The sequence below is a fragment of the Babylonia areolata genome, chromosome 24 (assembly GCF_041734735.1).
Source record: "Babylonia areolata isolate BAREFJ2019XMU chromosome 24, ASM4173473v1, whole genome shotgun sequence".
In the NCBI taxonomy this organism is placed as follows: domain Eukaryota; kingdom Metazoa; phylum Mollusca; class Gastropoda; order Neogastropoda; family Buccinidae; genus Babylonia; species Babylonia areolata.
Window position 1 is genome coordinate 2,415,495 of NC_134899.1, and position 25,987 is coordinate 2,441,481.

At 40.2% G+C, this 25,987-nt stretch overlaps 1 protein-coding gene across 2 annotated transcripts; it reads left to right on the plus strand.

Moving 5' to 3' along the window:
• Positions 1–2,018: 2,018 nt before the first annotated feature.
• Positions 2,019–23,890, plus strand: LOC143298499 (putative divalent cation/proton antiporter TMEM165). Of its 2 annotated transcripts, XM_076611317.1 has the most exons (8): positions 2,019–2,612; positions 4,837–5,068; positions 6,055–6,153; positions 8,150–8,226; positions 9,424–9,600; positions 10,945–11,050; positions 13,288–14,491; positions 14,548–23,890. In XM_076611317.1, exons 1-7 carry the CDS (start codon positions 2,355–2,357, stop codon positions 13,356–13,358), a joined length of 1,020 nt encoding a protein of 339 aa, XP_076467432.1. In that variant the 5' UTR covers positions 2,019–2,354; the 3' UTR covers positions 13,359–14,491; positions 14,548–23,890. The 2 variants fall into 2 exon arrangements, with proteins under 2 accessions (XP_076467432.1, XP_076467431.1); XM_076611316.1 differs by lacking the exons at positions 2,019–2,612; positions 4,837–5,068; positions 6,055–6,153; ... (1 more) ...; positions 9,424–9,600; positions 10,945–11,050 and having other exon boundaries at positions 13,366–14,491.
• The last annotated feature ends 2,097 nt before the right edge of the window (positions 23,891–25,987 follow it).

Consider the following 25,987-nt stretch of genomic DNA (forward strand, 5'->3'; position numbering starts at 1 on the left):
AGTTATTGCTCACCCACTTGAGATCTTGTTTGATAGAAGACAAGAAAAGGGTGCAATACCAAAAGCTTGGAAAGAAGCAGAAGTACGACCTATTTTTAAGAAAGGTAACAAGAATTCTGCAGGTAACTATCGTCCAGTCAGCCTAACATCAGTTGTCTGTAAAGTTTTTGAGGGTTTTATTCGAGACGCTCTTTGCCAACATTTAACCAAACATGATCTGTTATCTAGAGAACAGTTTGGATTTACCAGGGGGCGCTCGTGTGTTACACAACTACTTGTTACATTACAAGATTGGTTAGTCATGCTAGATGAGAGGGTACCAGTCGACGCAGTCTACCTTGATCAAAGGAAAGCTTTCGATACAGTTCTCCATCACAGACTCATAAAAAAGCTGGGAGGCTATGGGATAAAAGGTAAGCTACTATCGTGGATCAGAGACTTTCTAAATGGAAGATCACAGTTTGTAAGTGTAAATAGTAGTAAATCATCGAAGGTTAGGGTAACTAGTGGTGTACCATAAGGTAGTGTTCTTGGCCCAACCTTGTTCATATACTTTATAAATGATATGCCTGGTGAGGTAGATTGTAAAGTAAAAAATCTTTGCAGACGGCACCAAGGCTTACTTTGCCATCCGAAATATAGAAGATAGAAATCACTTACAAATGTGTATACATAATCTAGTTAAATGGACAAATACTTGGCTACTGCAATTTAACAGCGAGAAATGCAAAGTTCTGCACATTGGAAAGAATAATCCACAGTATCAGTACACGATACACGAAAAGGGGGTAACTCGAACAATGGATAGTACAATTGCCAAAAAAGATGTAGGGGTCACGATGAATCCAGAACTAAGCTTTGAGGCACATATACATAATATGGTAAAAAAGGGAAATCAAATTTCTGGTCTTCTTGTGAGAACTATAACTAACAAATCTCCCGAAATTATGATTCCATGTTCAAAGCTCTGGTTAGACCCATCATGTATTGAATATGGAAACTCAATATGGTGCCCTTACCTTAAAAAGCACATAAATATGATTGAAGGTGTTCAACGCAGATTTACCACGTGTATAACTAGTAATAGTACTCGACTGAGATCTTAGTTATGAGGAGCGCCTGGCTCTTTTTAATATGCCTAGCCTAGAGTTTAGAAGATTAAGAGGTGATCTCATTGAAGTATACAAGATCATGCACAATATTTATGATCCTTGCACCACCTCTTCCTTGTTCACTATGGCTAACTACGATAAAATTCGAGGGCACAACTTCAAAATAAACAAAACTTATTTCGAAACTAACCAGTTCCGCAAGTTTTTTTTACTAACCGTATCATAAATCTGTGGAATAACCTTTCCTATGACACCATCAATGCACCATCGGTAAACGCCTTCAAAAATCACATTGACAAAAAGTTTAAGGACCATGTATTTTCCACAGAGTTAAATCTTTATTAAGCTGTAGATAAATGTAGTATACACTATGCCCGATTTAAACAAGGGTCTGTTCACAACAAGTGATCCAAAAGCACATAAATGGACACTGATTATGAGGGCAAAAGGCTTTAAGCCTATAGCCAAACATTTCTGTGATTCTGTTACACTAACTGGCATGAGGTGGGAATGGGTTTTTTTTAAGAGAGAGACTTCTTCTTCATTGTCTTCTTCATTATTGAGGGCCCACGGTGGTATAAATTGATTATTCTGGCACCTAAATCTGGGGGGATTCGCTACTACTATTTTGTACTGAGTTGGTGTTCCTTGATGATGTGAAGAAGAGGTAGAGGTGAAGGTGGCATCATTCCAAAGACACATTAATACAAACAGACAGAGACAGAGAGTGTGGTGGTTTTGTGTCTTTGTTTTTGTTGTTGTTGTTTTTTGTTGTTGTTGTTGTTTTTGTTGTTCTCTTGCCTGCTCGTCCTTCTAATTGCTTACTTTCGGCCCAATTCTGAAAAAAGACAAAATCGCGTGACACGCATCAGTTTCCGGTTCAAATCAAGGGAGGTAAATTAATCATATATCGTTGAGACAAGTCTGATCGTCACGTCAACCTGACAACTGCCACTGTGTCGCCTTTTTTAGTGTTCCTTTTTTTGTGGTCGAATCTGCCATGTGGCTCGACGTGGAAATCAAGTGACACATTTGTTTTAACCTTCCCGAATCAAATAAGACTTATTTTTTCACATTGAAGAATTTTCTTTTATGCGGATGATGATTGCGGATACAATACAATATTAGTCACGTAATAAATCCAGAGCTGCCGGTAACAGGGTACCAAACCATTTACTCCACAAGTCCCACCTGTTTGGAAGACTACCCCCACCGACTATCAGGTTTAATCTTATTGCCAGGATGTCAAGAAGAAAAGAACGTGTATTCTTGTCAGTGAAAAATGTGTTCTTGTGTTTGTTTTTGCTGCAAATACTCGACATTAGCTCGGCCAGTGATCACGCCTTTCACCTAAGATCAAACGGAGATATTCTGCGTGTAGATTCATTACATTCCAGACAACTTTTGGACCATGAAAGAGAAGACAATCACAAGGAAGATGCCGATGAATCTCGGGAAGGCAAGGATTCTCATGACAAGAAAGAATCACAGCTGAAGGAGGTATGGTTGGTCTGTTGTATGCCGACTGCTACAGCTAATCATTTTGTTTTTATGTTAACACACAAGCAGTCACTTGAGTCTTGACTAAGTTGGTAGTGAGTATATGAATGCTGTCTTCATTGTATCAACAGTCGGCTTCTAGACTTTGATTTATATTTTAATCCTTGCCTTTACTTTGAACTAATTGAAGGATATATATTTTTGGATGGTAATGTTACAACTAACTAAGTCACAAGTCATGTGTGCATTGTTAATGCTGTCTGGCTATCTCCCAAGAAATTTGGAAAGAATAGGTTGAAAACAACATTTTTTTTCCATTTAACATGATTAAACTGTAAGTTTTGTTAAATGCTGTTACAAGTGTTAGCGTTATGTGTTGCTGTACTTCGCTTAAATGCTATTGTCCTTAATTAAGCTTAGACTAGTTGAAGGAAGACTTCCAGCTTCCATTATTTTTTTTACTCTGTTTATATGTTATACTGAACTTGTTCAAACTGAAATAATCCCTGGTACTGTTATATGAATTGTAATTTAATGAGAACTTTTTTGTGTGTGTTCACTGGATTTACTCCTTAATGGCCATTAGTACTACCACAACAGGTGGGATTGAAATAATGATTTAAGAAAATAAGGCAGGGTTACAAGTTCAAGGTTAAAGTCAAAAGGAACTGCAGGTGATAAAGGTCCCATAGCATTTTACAACCATCAACGTTCAAGGCAATATGGTATTCATATCCATCATGTCTAGTGCTCAACACATGAAAGTAAGCCCCAGTCCTCTCCTTCCATCGTTTTTAAGCTTCCTAATCAAATTCATGTACCCATTCACACCACGGTGGAGTGAGGAAAATCAGAGTAAATTGCCTTTTGCCAGGACACAACGCCATTCTGGAACAGTGAAATGGGGCTTTGAATCCTGACCACTGATGACAGTGGTGTACGCTGGGTCAGAAGTCAACTCAGTGCCTGACTGATTCTGCCATGGTGCCATGAATCTCACAAGTTAAACACACACACACACACACACACACACACACACACACACACACTCACACATAGGACACACACACACACACACACACACACACACACACACACACTTGTTTGACAGAATCAGTAGAACTAGCAGTGAGAGGTACTTACAGTTCATAAAAATGATAAATGTCAAACTAAAAGAAGAATATTGAAATTTTAATTAGTATGGTTTTGTAGAGTAAGAAAAGCATTTCAATGTGAACTTTCTGGACTGTTGACAACACATAAAAACTAAAAGTCCCAGACACTATAAAAATGGAAAGAACACACTGCACATCCATCAAGTGGGTCTGCGGGTGTTCTATAAAACAATATAAAAAAGCTTGAAAATATGCACAAAATTGAAAAGAATACAAATCATGTAAATCAGAGATTCAGCCTGACATCAGGATTGTCTGTTTTTAAGAAGAGTTTGTTTTCCCTGATAAGTTGATGACTTCTTGGCCCAGAAACTTAAATGATAATGACTAGAACTTGTAGAAGTGGAAGGCATACCTTTGTTTGTAAACATATATATATATATATATGTGTGTGTGTGTGTGTGTGTGTGTTTGTGTGTGTGTGTGTAGCAATGCAGATTTTATTGAAATGTGCATTATTTGGCAGAGTGACCCTCTGAAGGTAGTCCCAGACACCATAGAATTACGGTAGATGAGTCTGAAAAGTCATCAGGATGCGGATTTGATTGAATGTGTAGAGATGTAGAATGACTCTCTCAATGTAGTGTGGGACCCAAAATATTATGGTAAAAACTAAAAAAGATTCACTGGGACCCCCCAAGACCTTAGTATAACTAATGTGAAGCCCTGTGTTTTCAGAATGGACCCCCATAAAACCATAGTTTAACTGATGTGAAACCCTGTGTTTTTAGAATGGACCCCCAAAAAACCTTAGTTTAACTGATGTGAAGCCCTGTGTTTTCAGAATGGACCCCAAAAAACCTTAGTTTAACTGATGTGAAGCCTTGTGTTTTCAGAATGAACCCCCAAAAAACCTTAGTTTAACTGATGTGAAGCCTTGTGTTTTCAGAATGGACCCCCCAAAAAAACTTAGTTTAACTGATGTGAAGCCCTGTGTTTTCAGAATGAACCCCCCAAAAAACCTTAGTTTAACTGATGTGAAGCCTTATGTTTTCAGAATGGACCCCAAAAAACCTTAGTTCAACTGATGTGAAGCCTTGTGTTTTCAGGATGCGGAAGACACGGTGGAAGATGTGGATGACTTTCTGCACAAGCTGCAGCAAAACAAGAAGGGTAACCTGGGCTTTCTGCATGCCCTGGTGGCTTCCCTTTCCGTCATTATCGTGTCGGAGCTGGGCGACAAGACCTTCTTCATCGCCGCCATCTTGGCCATGCGTCACTCCCGTCTGACAGTGCTGTTGGGGGCCTTGTCTGCTCTCTTTGTCATGACCATCATGTCAGGTGATCACATTGTAACACTGAAACAAGGTTAAACTTAAAGGTACCCAGTCAGCCCAGGGTGGGTTGAGGAATATCAGAGTAAAGTGCTTTTCCCAAGGACACAACACCATTCTGAAATGGGGGTCTCAAACCCTGATCATGGGTGAACTCTTGATCACAAGTCCAACGCATAACTGATTCTGCCACAGCAGCTCCAATTGTATTATTATCATTAGTAGTAGCAGTGATAGCAGCAGTAGTATTGTTGTTGTTGTTCCATGCCATAAGGAATGGATCAGCTACCTTCAGACACATTGTATCCAGTCTCAGCCACTTGGTAGAGATGCTGAGGTCCTAATCAACAGCATTAGACTAAGTACATTATTATTCTTGTTCTTTGTAATATGTCAGGTGATAGGATAGTCTTGTATTTTCTAGTTTTACCTTGAAATGTTCAGTTTGTCTTTTTTATTTATTTCCTTTATTTTTTGTGTGTAATATATGCATGCATTTACTTGTGCAAGCTGTGAGTGAATGCACACACACACACACATGCACACACACATACGGACACACACGTTTACACACACACACACACACACACATGTGCATATATACATGCATGTATGATACATACACTGATACAGACACTGTTAAACACTTTTGAAATGTCATTACAGTTGAATGTGTCTTGAGTCTGACTCACATATGCTGAATCACAGTCTGTTTTATATCATGAGCTAAAGTTTTTTTCAATGACTTGAACTTTGAACATGGGTACCCATTGAATAAAATTCAAAACATATTAAAAGGAAAAGGTTTGATTTCTTCAGAGTTGTTATCATTGGGAGTTAATCCTGTTTGCTTTTCCACTCAATTGAAAGTGTGTGTGTGTTTGTGTGTGTGTGAAATTTTGTGGTTATGGTGGTTCATGTGTAGCAAAGTGAGCACATGATTTTCCTTAATGTATTTTTTGTTAATAATGTTGTTAGCATGTATTGTTACAGCATTGGTTGGGTATGCAACGACTGTGATACCTCGGGCGTTCACCTACTACGCTTCTTCCATTCTCTTTGCTATTTTTGGACTGAAGATGCTGAAGGAAGGTATGGTCTGAAGACAGCAGGACATCTTTTTTTTTTTTTTTTTTTTTTTTTTTAGATCTTTTCTTTTCTTTTCTTTTTTTAAATTTTTTTTTAATGTATGCTTTTTTTCTTTTTCTTTTTCATTATTAACCTCTTTCTTTTAAAATTTTCATAAAGGTACTAAAGAGCATGTTGAAACATATGTCGGAGCGGCGTTGTTTGTTTTTGTCTGGGCTGTATGAAACAAAGATAAAAAAAAAAAAAAGATGAAGATAAAGACAGGTTGAATGTTAAACATGAGTTAATGTGGTAGAGGACTGTTGATGTCTCTGATGACACTGTGTGCAGTGTGGGACATGTCACCTGATGATGTAGTAGAGGACTGTTGATGTCACTGTGTGCAGTGTGGGACATGTCACCTGATGATGTAGTAGAGGACTGTTGATGTCACTGTGTGCAGTGTGGGACATGTCACCTGATGATGTAGTAGAGGACTGTTGATGTCACTGATGTCACTGTATGCAGTGTGGGACATGTCACCTGACGATGAAGTAGAGGACTGTTGATGTCACTGTGTGCAGTGTGGGACATGTCACCTGACGATGAAGTAGAGGACTGTTGATGTCACTGTGTGCAGTGTGGGACATGTCACCTGACGATGAAGTAGAGGACTGTTGATGTCACTGTGTGCAGTGTGGGACATGTCACCTGACGATGTAGTAGAGGACTGTTGATGTCACTGTGTGCAGTGTGGGACATGTCACCTGACGATGTAGTAGACGACTGTTGATGTCACTGTGTGCAGTGTGGGACATATCACCTGACGATGAAGTAGAGAACTATTGATGTCACTGTGTGCAGTGTGGGACATGTCACCTGACGATGAAGTAGAGGAATGTTGATGTCACTGATGTCACTGTGTGCAGTGTGGGGCATGTCACCTGACGATGTAGTAGAGGAATGTTGATGTCACTGTGTGCAGTGTGGGGCATGTCACCTGATGATGAAGTAGAGAACTGTTGATTTCACTGTGTGCAGTGTGGGACATGTCACCTGACGATGTAGTAGAGGACTGTTGATGTCACTGTGTGCAGTGTGGGACATGTCACCTGACGATGTAGTAGAGGACTGTTGATGTCACTGTGTGCAGTGTGGGACATGTCACCTGACGATGTAGTAGAGGACTGTTGATGTCACTGTGTGCAGTGTGGGACATGTCACCTGATGATGTAGTAGAGGACTGTTGATGTCACTGTGTGCAGTGTGGGACATGTCACCTGACGATATAGTAGAGGACTGTTGATGTCACTGTGTGCAGTGTGGGACATGTCACCTGATGATGAAGTAGAGGACTGATGATGTCACTGTGTGCAGTGTGGGACATGTCACCTGATGATGTAGTAGAGGACTGTTGATGTCACTGTGTGCAGTGTGGGACATGTCACCTGACGATGAAGTAGAGGACTGTTGATGTCACTGTGTGCAGTGTGGGACATGTCACCTGACGATATAGTAGAGGACTGTTGATGTCACTGTGTGCAGTGTGGGACATGTCACCTGATGATGTAGTAGAGGTCTGATGATGTCACTGTGTGCAGTTTGGGACATGTCACCTGACGATATAGTAGAGGACTGATGATGTCACTGTGTGCAGTGTGGGACATGTCACCTGACGATGAAGTAGAGGACTGTTGATGTCACTGATGTCACTGTGTGCAGTGTGGGACATGTCACCTGACGATGTAGTAGAGGACTGTTGATGTCACTGTGTGCAGTGTGGGACATGTCACCTGATGATGTAGTAGAGGACTGTTGATGTCACTGTGTGCAGTGGGGGACATGTCACCTGACGATGTAGTAGAGGACTGTTGATTTCACTGATTTCACTGTGTGCAGCGTGGGGCATGTCACCTGACGATGTAGTAGAGAACTGTTGATGTCACTGTGTGCAGTGGGGGACATGTCACCTGACGATGTAGTAGAGAACTGTTGATGTCACTGATGTCTCTGTGTGCAGCGTGGGGCATGTCACCTGATGAGGGTCAGGAGGAGTATGAAGAGGCTCAGGCAGAGATCAAGAGAAAGGAAGATGAAGTAGGTCATGAAAAGTGTGTGCGTGTGTGTGTGAATGCATGTGTGTGTATGTTGTGTGTGTTTGTGTGTGTTGTAGCTATATAGATAGTTATATAGACACATAATGACACTGTAGTTATATAGATAGTTATATAGACTCTTAATACCATTGTAGTTGTATAGATCGCTATATAGATAGTTATATAGACAATGTCACTGTAGTTGGATAGTTAACTGTATAGATAGTTAACCTATAGATACATTATGGCCATTTAGTTATATGGATAGTTATATCTAAAGACACATGATGACACTGTAGTTATATATAGGTAGCTATATCTATAGACACACAGTGGCACTGTCCACAGCTGCTGAGACAGAAGGCACCAGTGCAGGATGTTGAGACAGGTACAGTGTATAAAGATAGCTGTATAGATAGTTATACAGACACATGATGACATTGTAGTTATATAGATAGCTATATAGATAGTAATATAGACACATGATGACACTGTAGCCATATAGATAGCTAGGGAGAGATAGATAGATAGATAAATACTAAGATAGATATAGATATAGATGTATAGATAGATATAACTATAACTATATATAACTCTCTCTATACATATACATTATATATATATATATAGACACATGATGGCACTGTAGTTATATAGATAGCTATATAGATATGTCCATGGATAGAGCTATATATATTATATAGACATGTTATGGCACCTTAGTTATATAGATAGCTATATAGATAGCTATATTAGTATATATTTATAGACACATGATGGCACTGTATTATGTAGATAGCTGTGTATATAGTTACATAGACACATAATGGGGCTGTAGTTGTATAGATATCTATAGATAGTTTTATAGATGCGTAATGGCACTGTAGTTATATAGATAGCTATATGTAGATAATTATATAGACACATAATGGCACTGTAGTTATATAGATAGCTATATATAGATAGTTATATATGCACATAATAGCACTGTAATTAGATGTATAACTATATTGCATATGTATAGTTATATAGACACAATGGCACTGTAGTTATATGTAATATAGCTAGCTGTATATATATAGTTAGACACATAATGGCACTGTTGTTATATAGATAGCTGTTATCTTTAGACACATTATGTCACAGTAGTTATGTGTATAGTTATATCTATAGACACATGATGGCACTGTCCCCCCAGTTGCTGCGACAGAATGCCCCGGTGCAGGACGTGGAGACAGGCATTGTGCGTACCCCGGGGCGCCACCTGTTGGCGGGCATTGTGTCCACCGTCTTCCTGGAGTCCTTCACCCTCACCTTCCTGGCCGAGTGGGGGGACCGCTCCCAGATCGCTACCATCATCTTGGGCGCCAGAGAGGTGATGGCTCCCACCCTATCTGTCTGTCTGCCTGTCTGTCTGTGTCTGCCTGTCTGTCCAGTTGTCTGTGTGTATGCCTGTCTGTCTGCCTGTCTACCCACCTTTATGTCTGAAGGATTTCACAGAGCTTCTGCTATTTTATGACTATGCTGGTTTGGGTAACAGCTGTGTTTGTTGTGATGTGTTGTACATGATGTGTTGTGTCATTGTTTAGCATTATGGCTGTGATGATGACACTAACAGTCATTGTTTATGGCCATGGTGATGATGAAGGTTTAGGTAACAGTCATTGTTTACGGCTGTGGTGATGATGATGGTTTAGGTAACAGTCGTAGTTTTTGGCCATGGTGGTGATGATAGTTTAGGTAACAGTCATTGTTTATGGCCATGGTGGTGATGATGGTTTAGGTAACAGTCATTGTTTACGGCTGTGCTGGTGATGATAGTATAGGTAACAGTCATTGTTTATGGCCATGGTGATGGTGGTTTAAGTAACAGTCATTGTTTATGGCCATGGTGGTGATGATGGTTTAGGTGACAGTCATTGTTATGGCCATGGTGATGATGATGGTTTAGGTGACAGTCATTGTTATGGCCATGGTGATTAAAGATATGTAATGCAACATTGGTGGTGAAAGAATAAACCATCATCATCATCATAGCCATAAATAATGACTGTTACCTAAACCATCATCACCATAGCCATAAACAATGACTGTTATCTAAACCATCATCATCATCATAGCCATAAACAATGACTGTTACCTAAACCATCATCACCATAGCCATAAACAGTGACTGCTATCTAAACCATCATCATCATCATAGCCATAAACAATGACTGTTACCTAAACCATCATCACCATAGCCATAAACAGTGACTGTTATCTAAACCATCATCATCATCATAGCCATAAACAATCACTGTTACCTAAACCATCATCACCATAGCCATAAATAATGACTGTTACCTAAACCATCATCATCATAGCCATAAATAATGACTGTTACCTAAACCATCATCATCATAGCCATAAACAATGACTGTTATCTAAACCATCATCATCATCATAGCCATAAACAATGACTGTTACCTAAACCATCATCATCATCATAGCCATAAACAATGACTGTTATCTAAACCATCATCATCATCATAGCCATAAACAATGACTGTTACCTAAACCATCATCACCATAGCCATAAACAATGACGGTTACCTAAACCATCAACATCATCATGGTCATAAACCAATACTGACATTACCTTAAGGTAAATCATTGTTTATGGCAGTGATGAAAATGGTGTAGGTAACAGCTGTGCTTGCTGTGAACTGTGTGACAGGATGTGTTTGGAGTCATCATTGGAGGGCTGGTAGGACACGCCTTGTGTACCGGCCTGGCTGTCGTTGGGGGACGGTTCATCGCTCAGCGGATATCCATTCGCACAGGTCAGTTCCTTCTCACCTCTCTCGGCATGCACACACAAGCACCTGCCAGCTGCCATGTTTCAGCTTAGCTTGCTATGCCCAGTGTCAGAATTCTCTACTTACATATATATAGAGACAGACAGAGAGAAGGATAATAAATTCAAGCCAAGATGTCTCCGTTCTCCATAAAGAAATGATAGAAGTGCCAATAAACAATGTTGGTTTTACCTTTAACTCATTCTACCCCACAGCTACATGCCTGCTACAACTGCCCTGGACCAGCACTACATGAGACCACTGCTGTAAAAAGTAGGCTGGTTCACTGAAACAGTGATAATCAGTGGAGATTTGTTGATTTAACTTGTCAAACAAAGCTTTATTTTCATGTTACTGGATTCTGTAAATGGTTCAGTTTAGAACGCCAACTGTACCAAACAAGTGTGAATGAATTTAGAATAGGTTGTTGATAGGAGAATACTCGTACCTGGTCCACAGGGGAAGTGATCATGGTACGAGTTAACTCGTGCTTGGAGTGGAAAGAGTTAACCATAAAAACTGATGTGCACATGGGGTGGGGCAGTGGTTTTAGAAATCTGTGATTAATGCTCATGGTGGTCATGTTGTTCCTCCAAAAGGGAGGTTGGTGTGCAACAAGCGACAGCTGTTTGGCACTGTGTGCTGCTCCTCAGGCTTGCTGCCTGCTCCTGACTGCTGCCTGAGAGAAACACCCTCTGAAGCAGAGAGAAACTCACCACAGCTCAGCAGGGACCTCTTTTTTTGTTAAGCATATGTCTCAAAAACCAACACGTAAATATAGATAGGTGGGTAGGTAGGTAGATGGGTTGATCAGTCGGTAGATATGTAGGTAGGTACATAGATAGATAGATAGATAGATGTGTATGTAAGAATGATAGATGTTGGTAGAAACATTCATTGTGTGTAGTGTTTTCCTATACAAGTTGTCTATAGAGATAGATAGGTATTTGCTATTACTTGGGAGTAAAGCCAGATGATCTGTGGCCATGTTGGGTGTGAACAGATGGTTGTACTCCCTCCTCTGCCTTCCTCTGGCCAGTCTGTTTTTATGTCTGTGTCAGCTGTCCTCTCACTCTCTTCCTTACTCAGCATCCTTCGCATTCTGTCCTAAAGTTATTTTGTGTTCCTTGTCATTCACTTTTCATCCTTAACAATCCGTCCTAAAGTTATTTTGTGTTCCTTGTCATTCACTTTTCATCCTTAACAATCCGTCCTAAAGTTATTTTGTGTTCCTTGTCATTCACTTTTCATCCTTAACAATCCATCCTAAAGTTATTTTGTGTTCCTTGTCATTCACTTTTCATCCTTAACAATCCGTCCTAAAGTTATTTTGTGTTCCTTGTCATTCACTTTTCATCCTTAACAATCCATCCTAAAGTTATTTTGTGTTCCTTGTCATTCACTTTTCATCCTTAACAATCCGTCCTAAAGTTATTTTGTGTTCCTTGTCATTCACTTTTCATCCTTAACAATCTGTCCTAAAGTTATTTTGTGTTCCTTGTCATTCACTTTTCATCCTTAACAATCCGTCCTAAAGTTATTTTGTGTTCCTTGTCATTCACTTTTCATCCTTAACAATCCATCCTAAAGTTATTTTGTGTTCCTTGTCATTCACTTTTCATCCTTAACAATCCGTCCTAAAGTTATTTTGTGTTCCTTGTCATTCACTTTTCATCCTTAACAATCCGTCCTAAAGTTATTTTGTGTTTCTTGTCATTCACTTTTCATCCTTAACAATCCATCCTAAAGTTATTTTGTGTTCCTTGTCATTCACTTTTCATCCTTAACAATCCGTCCTAAAGTTATTTTGTCCTTTTTGTCATTCACTTTTCATCCTTAACAATCCGTCCTAAAGTTATTTTGTGTTCCTTGTCATTCACTTTTCATCCTTAACAATCCGTCCTAAAGTTATTTTGTGTTCCTTGTCATTCACTTTTCATCCTTAACAATCCATCCTAAAGTTATTTTTGTCAATCACTTTTCATCCTTAACAATCCGTCCTAATGTTACTTTGTGCTTTTTGTCAGGCACTTTTCATCCTTCGCATTCCATCCTAAAGTTATTTTTATTTTTGTCATGCACTTTTCATCCTTAACAATCCATCCTAAAGTTATTTTTATTTTTGTCAGGCACTTTTCATCCTTCACATTCTGTCAGAAATTATAGACAGATTTCTTTTTCCAGCAGTTATTGACTGATTCCTGACTGATTTCTGTTTCCAGTGACCTTCATTGGAGCCATTGTCTTTCTGATATTCGCTGCCTCTGCCCTGGTGTTTGGACCTGAGTCCTAACCTGTCAGACGTGAGGTTTGACATGTCAAGTGTTATGGACATCAGACATGAGGGCTGACATGTCAAGTGTTTTGGACATAGACATGAGGGTTGACTCGTTAGAGGTGTGATGAGTATCATAAATGAGGGTTGACATGTTGTTGAAGGTGTGTTTGATATCAAAATGGGGGTTGACATGTAAGTAAAGGTGTGTTCAGAAAGCTGTGGTTCCCTAGACATGGTTTCAGTCAGACAGTGAGACAGTTTGTGCACTGTGGTGTTGGCAGATGGATGTGGATAGTTTTGAGATTACCTAAAAAGATCATCTCCACTTGCATTTTTTGCGTTTGCCTTCCTGTTGATATCCTAATGCCCTGACTGTGTTCAGTGTGCTCTGTGTGGTTTTCTTTTCTTTCTCTGAGTTTTTTTCTTTTGGGATATACTTTGTTCATATCAGTTTTGGAATGAGCATTGCCTTTCTTAGTTGTCAACAGTGACCACTTTTATTTCCCTTTCTTCCCCCCCACTCCCACCACCATCACCCTGCCCCCACCCCCACCCCCCTTTTTTCCCCTCCAGTTCTCAGGATCGGGAATTGAAATTGTTGTCTGTGTGCTCAGCTCCCTTCTCTCCCATGCCGACTGTAACCGTGTGTATGGAACAGGCTTTCTGGATAGAGGTTGAAAGATGGGTGGTGATTTTCTATTTGTTTGCTAAAGAGGTGAGTGTGTATGGGACGTGTTCTGGGGAAAAACATGAGACAACTTTGTTAGGTAGTTGTTCTTTTTTTCTTTTTTCTTTTTTATCTGTGAGTTTGATATGAAAGTGATGCCTACAGATTTCTTGACAGTAAGAAAAAGAGGTGAAGGATTGTGAGGATGTACAAAAATGTTCTGTACATTTACATACTTCTGGGGGGTTGTTTTTTTTTGTGGGGGGTTTCATGTGTTTGTTTTTTTTTGTTTTGTTTTTTTAAGTTGTTCTGGAATAGTTGTGTTGTCAGTCAAAGCTGGATGTAGTCATTTCAGTCTTCTCTGTATGTGTTGTTGCTTGAACTTTTTCTTTTCTTTTCTTTTTTTCGTTTTTTCCAAAACAAAGATGGTACCTGCATTGTTTTCGAAGATCTGTCCTTGTACTGGATAAAATGAAGAAAGGTGGTGTGTGCACTGTTTCTGAAGATCTTTTCTCGTTGTGGATGAAATGAAGAAAGGTGGTGTGTGCACTGTTTCTGAAGATCTTTTCTCGTTGTGGATGAAATGAAGAAAATGTGTGGTGACTAATGAGACAGAGAAGGGAGAAAGTGGGGTTTAAAAATTTATTTTTAATTTATTTTTATATAATTTACTGATCTATTCATTTACAACATAGAGTACCAGCATGTTTATAAGCAGTGAGTTACTTTCTTTTTGATGTTTCTCAGTCATTTACTCTTTACTGTATTGGAACAGTGTGTACCGACACATACTTCTTGTTACCTTGTACATGAAGCTTAGTTCATGAAATTGCTCAAAATGTATAGCTGATGTAAGTGATGACAGGCTTATCTAAACTGACATTGAAGACAGTACTTTTGTTGTTTCCACTTTGTTTTCTTAGGTAGAGACTTGTCTAAGAAGATTGGATTTCTCTCATAAAGAAATGATATGGTTTAACCCCTTCACTATTAATAAGTATGCCTTCAGTGAAGGGCCATAACTTGGGGCTTACAGGTCAGGATGTCAGTGAAGAACTGTCACCTCACTGAAATAAGACCGAGCTTGCGGATCAAAATGTCAGTTCAGGGCTGTCACTTCACTGAGGTCAGACAGAGCTTACAGGTCAGGACATCAGTGAAGGGCTGCCACCTCACTGAGGTCAGACAGAGCTTACAGGCCAGGACATCAGTGAAGGGCTGCCACCTCACTGAGGTCAGACAGAGCTTACAGGCCAGGACATCAGTGAAGGGCTGCCACCTCACTGAGGTCAGACAGAGCTTAGAGGTCAGGACATCAGTGAAGGGCTGCCACCTCACTGAGGTCAGACAGAGCTTAGAGGTCAGGACATCAGTGAAGGGCTGCCACCTCACTGAGGTCAGACAGAGCTTACAGGCCAGGACATCAGTGAAGGGCTGCCACCTCACTGAGGTCAGACAGAGCTTAGAGGTCAGGACATCAGTGAAGGGCTGCCACCTCACTGAGGTCAGACAGAGCTTAGAGGTCAGGACATCAGTGAAGGGCTGCCACCTCACTGAGGTCAGACAGAGCTTACAGGCCAGGACATCAGTGAAGGGCTGCCACCTCACTGAGGTCAGACAGAGCTTAGAGGTCAGGACATCAGTGAAGGGCTGCCACCTCACTGAGGTCAGACAGAGCTTACAGGCCAGGACATCAGTGAAGGGCTGCCACCTCACTGAGGTCAGACAGAGCTTACAGGCCAGGACATCAGTGAAGGGCTGCCACCTCACTGAGGTCAGACAGAGCTTACAGGCCAGGACATCAGTGAAGGGCTGCCACCTCACTGAGGTCAGACAGAGCTTACAGGCCAGGACATCAGTGAAGGGCTGCCACCTCACTGAGGTCAGACAGAGCTTACAGGCCAGGACATCAGTGAAGGGCTGCCACCTCACTGAGGTCAGACAGAGCTTAGAGGTCAGGACATCAGTGAAGGGCTGCCACCTCACTGTGGTCAGACAGAGCTTACAGGCCAGGACATCAGTGAAGGGCTGCCACCTCATTGAGGTCAGACAGAGCTTACAGGTCAGGACATCAGTGAAGGGCTGCCACCTCACTGATGTTAGAGAGAGCTTAGAGGTCAGGACATCAGTGAAGGGCTGCCACCTCACTGAGGTCAGACAGAGCTTAGAGGTCAGGACATCAGTGAAGGGCTGCCACCTCACTGAGGTCAGACAGAGCTTAGAGGTCAGGACATCAGTGAAGGGCTGCCACCTCACTGAGGTCAGACAGAGTTTAGAGGTCAGGACATCAGTGAAGGGCTGCCAACTCACTAAGAGTAGACAGAGCTTAGAAGTCAGGACATCAGTGAAGGGCTGTATTATGATATAAAAGAGAATTTTTCTCAGTAATTTTTCCAGGGACAACCCTTTTGTCGCCGTGGGTTCTTTTATGTGCACAAAGCGCATGCTGCGCATGTTGTCTCATCCAAACAACCAGCACTCATACCACCACTGGCAGTCTAGACAAAAAAAGTGCAAAAACACCTCAAAATTAGCCACAGAAAGTGAGAAATTCGATCATTTTTAGTTTGAAAGCTGCATCGTAAGCATTGCATCGTGTTTTCGGCATGATGGAAGTTGTTTGAGTGAGGGCAATCAACTGAATATCTCATATGCTTATGTTATAGGCCATGTGTAAATTTGGAGGGAAAAAAGTGAACTTTTACAGTGAGTTTTGAATTCATGAAGAGTCAAACCAGTTTTGAAACCAACTGAATTTTAACGTGGACTGGAGACTGACGGCACTACGTGATTTGAATTGAGTGTGTCGTGAAAACCCGCAACAAAAGAAAAAATCCACAAACAAGCCGCATCATTATTTTAGCCACAGGGTTCATAGTTTCTGGAAAAAGTTGCGACTAATAGTCAAGATTTTACAGTAATGGTGTCAGTGACTTAAAAATTTGGTGAACGTATGTGATCATGTGCATGAATGAAAGGTTTTATTCTGTGACATACATGACCATGTGCATGAATTCAATGTTTGGTTCTGTGTAGTTCTGTCTTTCCCAAGGCTGTGTGGGCCACTGTGAACTGGATTGTGCATTGTGATTGTCGCACATTTTGGGTTTTCATAAACTGTCACATACAGAGAAAACTATCAGACAGTGTGTGGTTGTTGTTGCCCCAAGTGCTGCACTTTGAATAGAAACCACTTCTGTTGACGACTTGGTTGCCTCCTCTGTCTGTCTGTCTGTCTGCCTCTCTCTCTCTGTCTCTGTCTCTCTCTCCCTCTCTCTCTCTGTCTGTCTGTCTGCCTCTCTCTCTCTGTCTCTCTCTCTTTGTCTCTCTCTCTCTCCCTCTCTCTCTCTGTCTGTGTCTCTCTCTCACTCTCTCTCTCAGTCTCTCTCTCTCTGTCTCCCTCTCTCTCTCTGTCTCTCTCTCTCTCACTCTCTCTCTCTCTGTCTCTCTCACTCTCTCTCTCTCTGTCTCTCTCTCTCACTTTCTCTCTCTGTCTCTCTCCCTCTCTCTGTCTGTCTCTCTCTGTCTCTCTCCCTCTCTCTCTCACTCTGTCTGTCTCTCTCTCTCCCTCTCTCTCTCTCTCTCTCTCTCTCTCTCTGTCTTATGGTTGTCATGATGCACATGGTTTTCATTGCATTTTGATCTTTTTACCTGTTGTTTCCAAATTGATTCTTTAACTTTAGTTCCTCTTTCGGGCCAGCTTTGGATGTAGAAAAAAAAAGCGTTTACATCGCTGATCTATTACCTTTGTTAATAAAGAAATAACTTTGTCTTGTCTCCTCTTTCTCTCTCTCTCCCGCTCTCTCTCCCGCTCTCTCTCTCTCTCTCTCTCTCTCTCTCTCTCTATCTCTTCTCTCTCTCTTTCCATGTTGATCACATTGTGATGATTTGCTTTCTGTCTATTGGTCTCTTTTTCTTTTTTCCTTCTCTCTTTCTGCATTGTTGGTTATATTTGTAGAAAGGGATAGAGAGACTGATGGTGTGAGATTTTCTGGTGTACTTTTCACTGGACACAAGTGATGTGCTGCATGTGTGTACCTAAGAAACATGATCTCTTGTTTAGAACTACATTAATGTTCTGTGATCATCAGCTTGGCCCAGGAAGGCTGCCAAGGCAGCTGTTAAAGAAAAAAAAGGATAAAATAAAATAATAATAATAATGATAATGTTCACAGTAATCATGATGATAATGATAACAATAATAAGAGTTGATTTTATGAAGATTTTGTGCCCTATAAATACCATAATTATTATTATTAAGAACATGGACCTGAACTATAATTAACAACATCAAAATGTGGTACAGAGGTTGAAGTTTCCTGGAATGTGACATTGCAGTATGTTATGAATGAGCACCATCTCTTTGTTTTGTGAAGGGTAGGGAGCAGTCTGCTCAACACAAGGTTCAGGGGACACAGGGCAGCATGCTTCTGTTAAGTTGTGTTTGTGTGAGGAAAACACAGAGAAAAAGAGATGTGTTGTGAGGAACACAACCTGGGTAAACCAGGTGTTTGTGTGAGGAAAACACAGAGAAAAAGAGATGTGTTGTGAGGAACACAACCTGGGTAAACCAGGTGTTTGTGTCAGGAAAACACAGAGAAAAAGAAATGTGTTGTGAGGAACACAACCTGGGTAAACCAGGTGTTTGTGTGAGGAAAACACAGAGAAAAAGAGATGTGTTGTGAGAAACACAGCCTGGGTAAACCAGGTGTTTGTGTGAGGAAAACACAGAGAAAAAGAGATGTGTTGTGAGGAACACAACCTGGGTAAACCAGGTGTTTGTGTGAGGAAAACACAGAGAAAAAGAAGTGTGTTGTGAGAAACACAGCCTGGGTAAACCAGGTGTTTGTGTGAGGAAAACACAGAGAAAAAGAGATGTGTTGTGAGAAACACAGCCTGGGTAAACCAGGTGTTTGTGTGAGGAAAACACAGAGAAAAAGAGATGTGTTGTGAGAAACACAGCCTGGGTAAACCAGGTGTTAGTGTTGTCCATGCTTATGGACAGCTCTGTGTGTGTTTGGGTTCAGGGCAAATGATAACCAAGTCAGTAATGGTGTTATGTAGCGCCTGTGCTAGGTTGAAGACCAAGTTCTAAGCGCTTTACAAACACGGAGTCATTTGCGCAACAGGTTGCCAGCCTGGGTAGAGCTGACTGACATCTGCCGTGGGGCAGTGGTGATGTCATGATACTGACAGGCAGGGACCAGGGCACCTGATAAACTAGTCTGATATATTGATGTCTTTATACTCAAAAGACAGTGATTTCTTTTCATCTGTTATCTGTATTGCCTTATGCCTGGTGGAAAAGAAATTTTAAAATTTTTTTAAAGAAGAAATATCCATTTGATGTTGTCAGCATCATTCATCATTGTATTCCCTCTGCCCCTCACCACCTTACCTGTAAAAAAAAAAAAAAAAAAAAAGTTTGCCACATCATTCTGCACGTTACGGGAGGTGCCCCGCTAATCTTATGGACAAGGCCATTGATTCTGAACTCATCAGTATGCTTGATATCACAGGAAACTGCTATTGTTTTCTTAGTTTAAATGTATTTTTGTTTTGGGTTTGTTTGTTTTTTTCTTCTTTTGTGGGGGGTGGGTTGGTTGAGGGGGGCTTAGGAAAGAAGAATTGACTGTTGCAGCCCAGGTTTTGAATCGATAACATTACATAGGTAGGAGTATTTCTGCATTGCCATTTTGGAGAGCTTTATGTTTTTTCCCTATTTCTGTTTCGTTTTGTTTTTGGTTTCGATATTAAGACACTCACTTTGGTTCAGCTCCCCCAGAACCCCCACTTTTCAATATTTCAAACATCAGTCCCTCCTACCCATGAGACGAGGACCACTGAATGGTGTGACATGCACAACGCTGATGCATTTTTCACAATGTATCTCCATGTTCCTGACCAACACTGGCCAATGGTGGAACTTGTGACAGCTGTAGGCATGGCTGGGTGTTGTAAATGTTCTGTCAAAGGAAGAACGGGGTGCAACTTTATCCAGTAGTCCCTGTGCAACAAAATCTTTGCATTGTCAGTGTGAGTTGGTAGTGTATCATTAAGGGCCATTGCATAGTCAATGTGATCCAGTAGTTCATCATTAAAGGGCCATTGCATTGCCAGTGTTATCTAGTAGTTCATCATTAAAGGGCCATTGCATTGTCAGTGTTATCTAGAAGTTCATCATTAAAGGGCCATTGAATTGTCAGTGTTATCTAGAAGTTCATCATTAAAGGGCCATTGCATTGTCAGTGTTATCTAGAAGTTCATCATTAAAGGGCCATTGAATTGTCAGTGTTATCTAGAAGTTCATCATTAAAGGGCCATTGCATTGTCAGTGTGATCTAGATGTTCATCATTAAAGGGCCATTGCATTGTCAGTGTGATCTAGTAGTTCATCATTAAAGGGCCATTGCATTGTCAGTGTGATCTAGTAGTTCATCATTAAAGGGCCATTGCATTGTCAGTGTGATCTCGCAGTTCATCATTAAAGGGCCATTGCATTGTCAGTGTGATCTAGTAGTTCATCATTAAAGGGCCATTGCATTGTCAGTGTGATCTAGTAGTTCATCATTAAAGGGCCATTGCATTGTCAGTGTGATCTAGCAGTTCATCATTAAAGTGGAAAAAAGTCCAATAGCATGGCCCTTGAGGCACTGCTATGATGGTTGCCTTGGTTTGGATGTGGAAATAACAAGGGATAGAGAGAAGGCAGGGACAGATGGTGACAGCCTCAACATCAACAGGAAACCAGGGAACGTCAACTTTCCTGACCAGACTCCTGTTCAGACACTGTGTAACTGCAGGATGGTTTCAACTGTTGACAAAGTTTTATCTTTTTAGATGCAGTTCCTTCAATATTTGCACATCAAAACACTACAGCGTTGTTTTGTATGTGGACATTATCCGTGACTTTTTTTCTTTTTCTTTTATATTGAAGTATTTACCATTTGAAGCCAGAGTAGATCACGATGAGTGGACTAGAAGAGAAAATAGATTGTGGGGGGGGAAAAAGAAGATTTATACTAATTAACATCATGAAAGAATTGTTGATCTGACACTGCCAACTTACATTAATTACATTGTTAAGAAAGGGGGTAGAGAGAACATAATGGGAGAAGAAAGAAAGTGTTTGAAAATGTACAACTAAGAATATTTTGTTTACCTGATGTTTGAAGTTCTGTTGTTTTTTTAAGTTAAGGGTTTTTGTTTTTGTTTTTTTTTTGTTGTTTTTTGGGGGGGGTTGTTTTGTTTTGTTTTGTTGTTGTTGTTGTTACTGAATGTAGCCCAGTTTTCTCAGAACATTCCTGGTTTGCAATTTCATACTTGTCATGATTGTTGTTGTTTTTTACTGAGCAGATTTATATTATGTGAAACAGCTAATAGAGAAAGTACTGCAATTTTCAAATGGTAGGGTATATTATATATCTGTTATTCTGTTAGCAATGATCATTTATTAAGCTGTCTATGATGGGTACAGCATGGCATAATTGGTTAGGTGTTGGCCTTTTGATACACAGTGTTGACCAGTGATCAGGGTTGGAGGCTCCTGTTCAGCGTGGTGGTGTGTCCTTGAGAAAGGCAGTTTATTCTGATTCTCCTCACTCCACCCAGGTGTCAGTGGCTACCTGACTTCATTTGGGAAAGGTTAAATGGCAGAAGGGAAGGATTAGGCCTGCTTTCCGATGTCCAGCCTTGGACACTGGATACAAATTCACTGCCCTGATGACTTCTGAAGGCTTTGGAACTTTTAACCAGAATGCAGTGATGGGTAGACACCAATCAAGCACATTTCACGTAATAGGCGTCTTTTAGTCTTGGACATCGTGATTCAGGTAATATACACAGATACAGAAAGAATGGGCTGTCTCTGTCTTTGCAAGTTACAGAGATAGTATAAAAAGCAGTCATAGAAATGATGTTATCTTTTTTATGTCATGAAGAAAGCTGGAATGTCTTTTGAGCAGTTAGTCAGTCTAGTTTTGTGTTGCAGGAAATGATTTAGAGTCTTCAATCAGATGAGAAATATCAACTCTTTAGGGAATAATCATCAACACTGAGTCAAATATTCATCTGGTAAGCCTAAAATTACAAGAAAAACTTCCTGATTTTTTCTTTTAGACCAAAGTCAGTGACTTTGCACAAGCATGAGATTTGAAATGTGTTGAAATAGGGAGTTGTGTGCAAATTGTGGATGTACATGAAAAAATGTTCTGGGTGCTGATTATGGCAAAACACATTGGGAGCAGCTGTGTTGGGAGGTGTGTGTGGTGCGGGGTGTTGGGGGGGGGGGGATTTACACAGAATACTTGGAGAGATCTCACAGCTTTCTGTCTCTGAGTGAAGCGTCTGCCACAGCTTCCATACAGCCTTTGGGCAATGCTTGGAGAGGACTCCTCAAGACAGGGTCAGTCCCAAATGCAGCAAGGTCTCCATCATGTCCCTTTTCTTATTCTTTTTTTTACTTTATTTAAATAATTATTATCATTATTATTTGTGCATGCTTATGTCTCTCTGTGTGTGTAAGATTTTTAAAAATATTTTTTTATTTTAACTTATATTACATTTTGTCACAACAGATTTCTGTGTGAAAATCAGGTTGCTGTCCACAGCATACTAGCTACAGTGCAGTGCCACCACCACTCCCCTAACCCCCCCCCCCCCCCCCCCCTTTTTTTTTTCTTTAAGTGTACTTCTTTCTACAGTCACAGCAGATTTTTCTGCATAATTTTTACCAGGAACAACCCTTTTTTTCACCATGGGTTCTTTAACATGCACTAAGTGCATGCTGCACATGGGACCGAAACTTTGTCTCATCCTGACCGGCGTGCACACCAACACTCAAGGTGTGGTGGAGGGGGAATTAATCAATCCTGGTTCATGTGTGGGGCTGGAACCCATCAACACTAGTCGGGTGCATTATCACTGGGACCACTGGTCCATTTTGTTGTGGGGGTTTTTCCACATGTCAACATAATTAGCAAACAGTGTCCCCTTGACTGTGGGGAAATGGTCATCATCAGTAAGTTGTACCAGTTGTGTGTCACCATCTGTATCTATGAAGACAGTTCAGAGCAGTGGACATTGGATTATCTCTGTGGAATCAGGTAGGACATTTTGTTTGTACGATGCTAGTCCTTTGTGTGCAGCATCATTATTTATTTTGAAAAAAAAAAAAGTTGTTATAAAAACTCTTTAGCATTCATGGATATTTTAAGTCCCATTTTTGGTGTGGGTTTTAAATTGATGCATGTGATCATTTAATGTAGCATGTACTGTTACTCCATGTTTTTCACATGGAAATCTTCCTTTATCATTGCATGTTTAGGATGTTGCTGACAAGTGGTTTGTTTTTTTGGGGGGAGGGGGTTAAGTAATCCTTTTTTTTTTTTTTATTCAATAAAACTATTACTTATTGATTTGACTGCAAAGAAGTTTTATGCTTTGATTAAATGAGGATTACAAATGTATGTTTTGCATATTGTGCACAGCATGGTACAGAAATTTAAAGAACTTCCATGTTGACATGATTGTATTTATAGCAAAGCAGTACTGAATGTCAGTTTGTCCATTTAGATATTAGTCATTAGAACAGAATGAGGTTTCTTTTAAATCAAGGTCTGATGAGATGTTTCATTGTACACACACACAAAAAAAAGTGAATGAAAAAAAAAATTCTTCATTTCAGCATTTATTTTCCAGATTCCTTGTGACTCACAGAGAGAACATATTTCTAGGTGAAAAAAGTTTTTTTCCCACATGAAAAATAGAGATGCATTAAAGTTTTTTCATTATTTATTTGTATGTATACATTTACTGATACATGTCTGAAGCCAAAATAAAGATGTGGATTCCTCCGTAATTTTACATTTACAAAAGTGAACACTTGCGCACTCTCATCATTGTGTAACAGCACTTGCTGTCAATTTCTCTGAATATATAGACATGATTACATATCATCTCCAGGTCAGATTGCTGAAATGCATCGACATGATTACGTATCATCTCCAGGTCAGATTGCTGAAATACATGGACATGATTACATATCATCTCCAGGTCAGATTGCTGAAATATATAGACATGATTACGTATCATTATCTCCAGGTCAGATTGCTGAAATACATGGACATGATTACGTATCATTATCACCAGGTCAGATTGCTGAAATACATGGCCATGATTACATATCATCTCCAGGTCAGATTGCTGAAATGCTTGGGCATGATCACATACCATAATCTCCTTGTCAGATTACTGAAATATATGGACATGATCACATCATCTCCTGTCAGATTGCTGAAATATATGACAGGATAATGTCATCATCTGTCTAAATATATGGACATGATCACATCATCTCTCTGTTAGATTGCTGAAATATATGGCCATGATCACGTCACCATCTCTCTCTTTTGAAGAGAAAATCGGGTGGGGGTGGGGGAGCAAGCCATTTTCAGGCTGTGTGAAATGCTGTAGCATGCATCAGTAGAGATGATACACTGACCTATAAAGACCATTCTGACATATTCTTAATCAAAAATAAATACTGATGTAAGTTAAAAAGTATATTGCTGATACAGATTAGACAAAAGCATAATCCGTTACCTTTTTTCTCTTATCTAAATGAACAAGTCACTCATTTACAGAAAGATGAGAAAAGCCACTGTTGTGAAGGAGAACATAGCTACCCATCAGTGGCTCCATTACATAGATTTTCAGTGCAGTCCATCCTCTGTTTTGTCAGCTACTGCCATGTATGAGGGGATTTCTGTCTGACAGGTTTTACCATTCCATATAGGCAGCCATTATCCATTTTCAGGGATGTACATACCAGGTATGTTTGTTTTCATAACCCACCTAACACTGACACGGATTGACTGACCTTCACCACGATGATCTGATGCTAGTCTGTGTATATATAGATACATGAAGGGGATTAAGGCATCAGTAGGTCTGGAATGTAAGACCCTCAGGTTGGAAGACCCCTTAGCCATCGTGTCTGTCATCTGTCAGTCACTCTCACTTGAATAAACCAACATTCATTTCTCTACTCCGGTCCATTTCCTTTATCACAGTATGAAAACACTATCCCTTGTATTGTTGCTTTTTTCCCTGCATGTGTAAAAATCAGAACATAGCGTTTGGATTGGTGACAAGAGCAGAACTTTGGAACACACCCATGTGATGCTATTGGAAAACAATTCACAATGCGCTATTGCTGTCCCATTTCCACACACACACATACACACACACACACACACACACGCATGGAGATCAAGTTTCCAAAGGAATTTTCTGTCAGTGCTACAAACGGATAATCACAATAACATAGATGTTCCTTTAATATCCAATCAGAAATAATATTTTCAATAAGGAAAAATTCAGGGGATTGAGTGTCCTTCAATATCCAATCAGAAATGTGTTCAATACACATCAAATTCCGGGGATTGAGTGTCCTTCAATATCCAATCAGAAATCTGTTCAATACACATCAAATTCAGGGGACTGAGTGTCCTTCAATAACCAATCAGAAATGTGTTCAATACACGACAAATTCCGGGGATTGAGTGTCCTTCAATATCCAATCAGAAATCTGTTCAATACAGGACAAATTCAGGGGACTGAGTGTCCTTCAATAACCAATCAGAAATCTGTTCAATACACGACAAATTCAGGGGACTGAGTGTCCTTCAATAACCAATCAGAAATGTGTTCAATACACGACAAATTCCGGGGATTGAGTGTCCTTCAATATCCAATCAGAAATCTGTTCAATACACATCAAATTCAGGGGATTGAGTGTCCTTCAATATCCAATCAGAAATCTGTTCAATACACGACAAATTCAGGGGATTGAGTGTCCTTCAATATCCAATCAGAAATCTGTTCAATACACATCAAATTCAGGGGATTGAGTGTCCTTCAATATCCAATCAGAAATGTGTTCAATACACGACAAATTCAGGGGATTGAGTGTCCT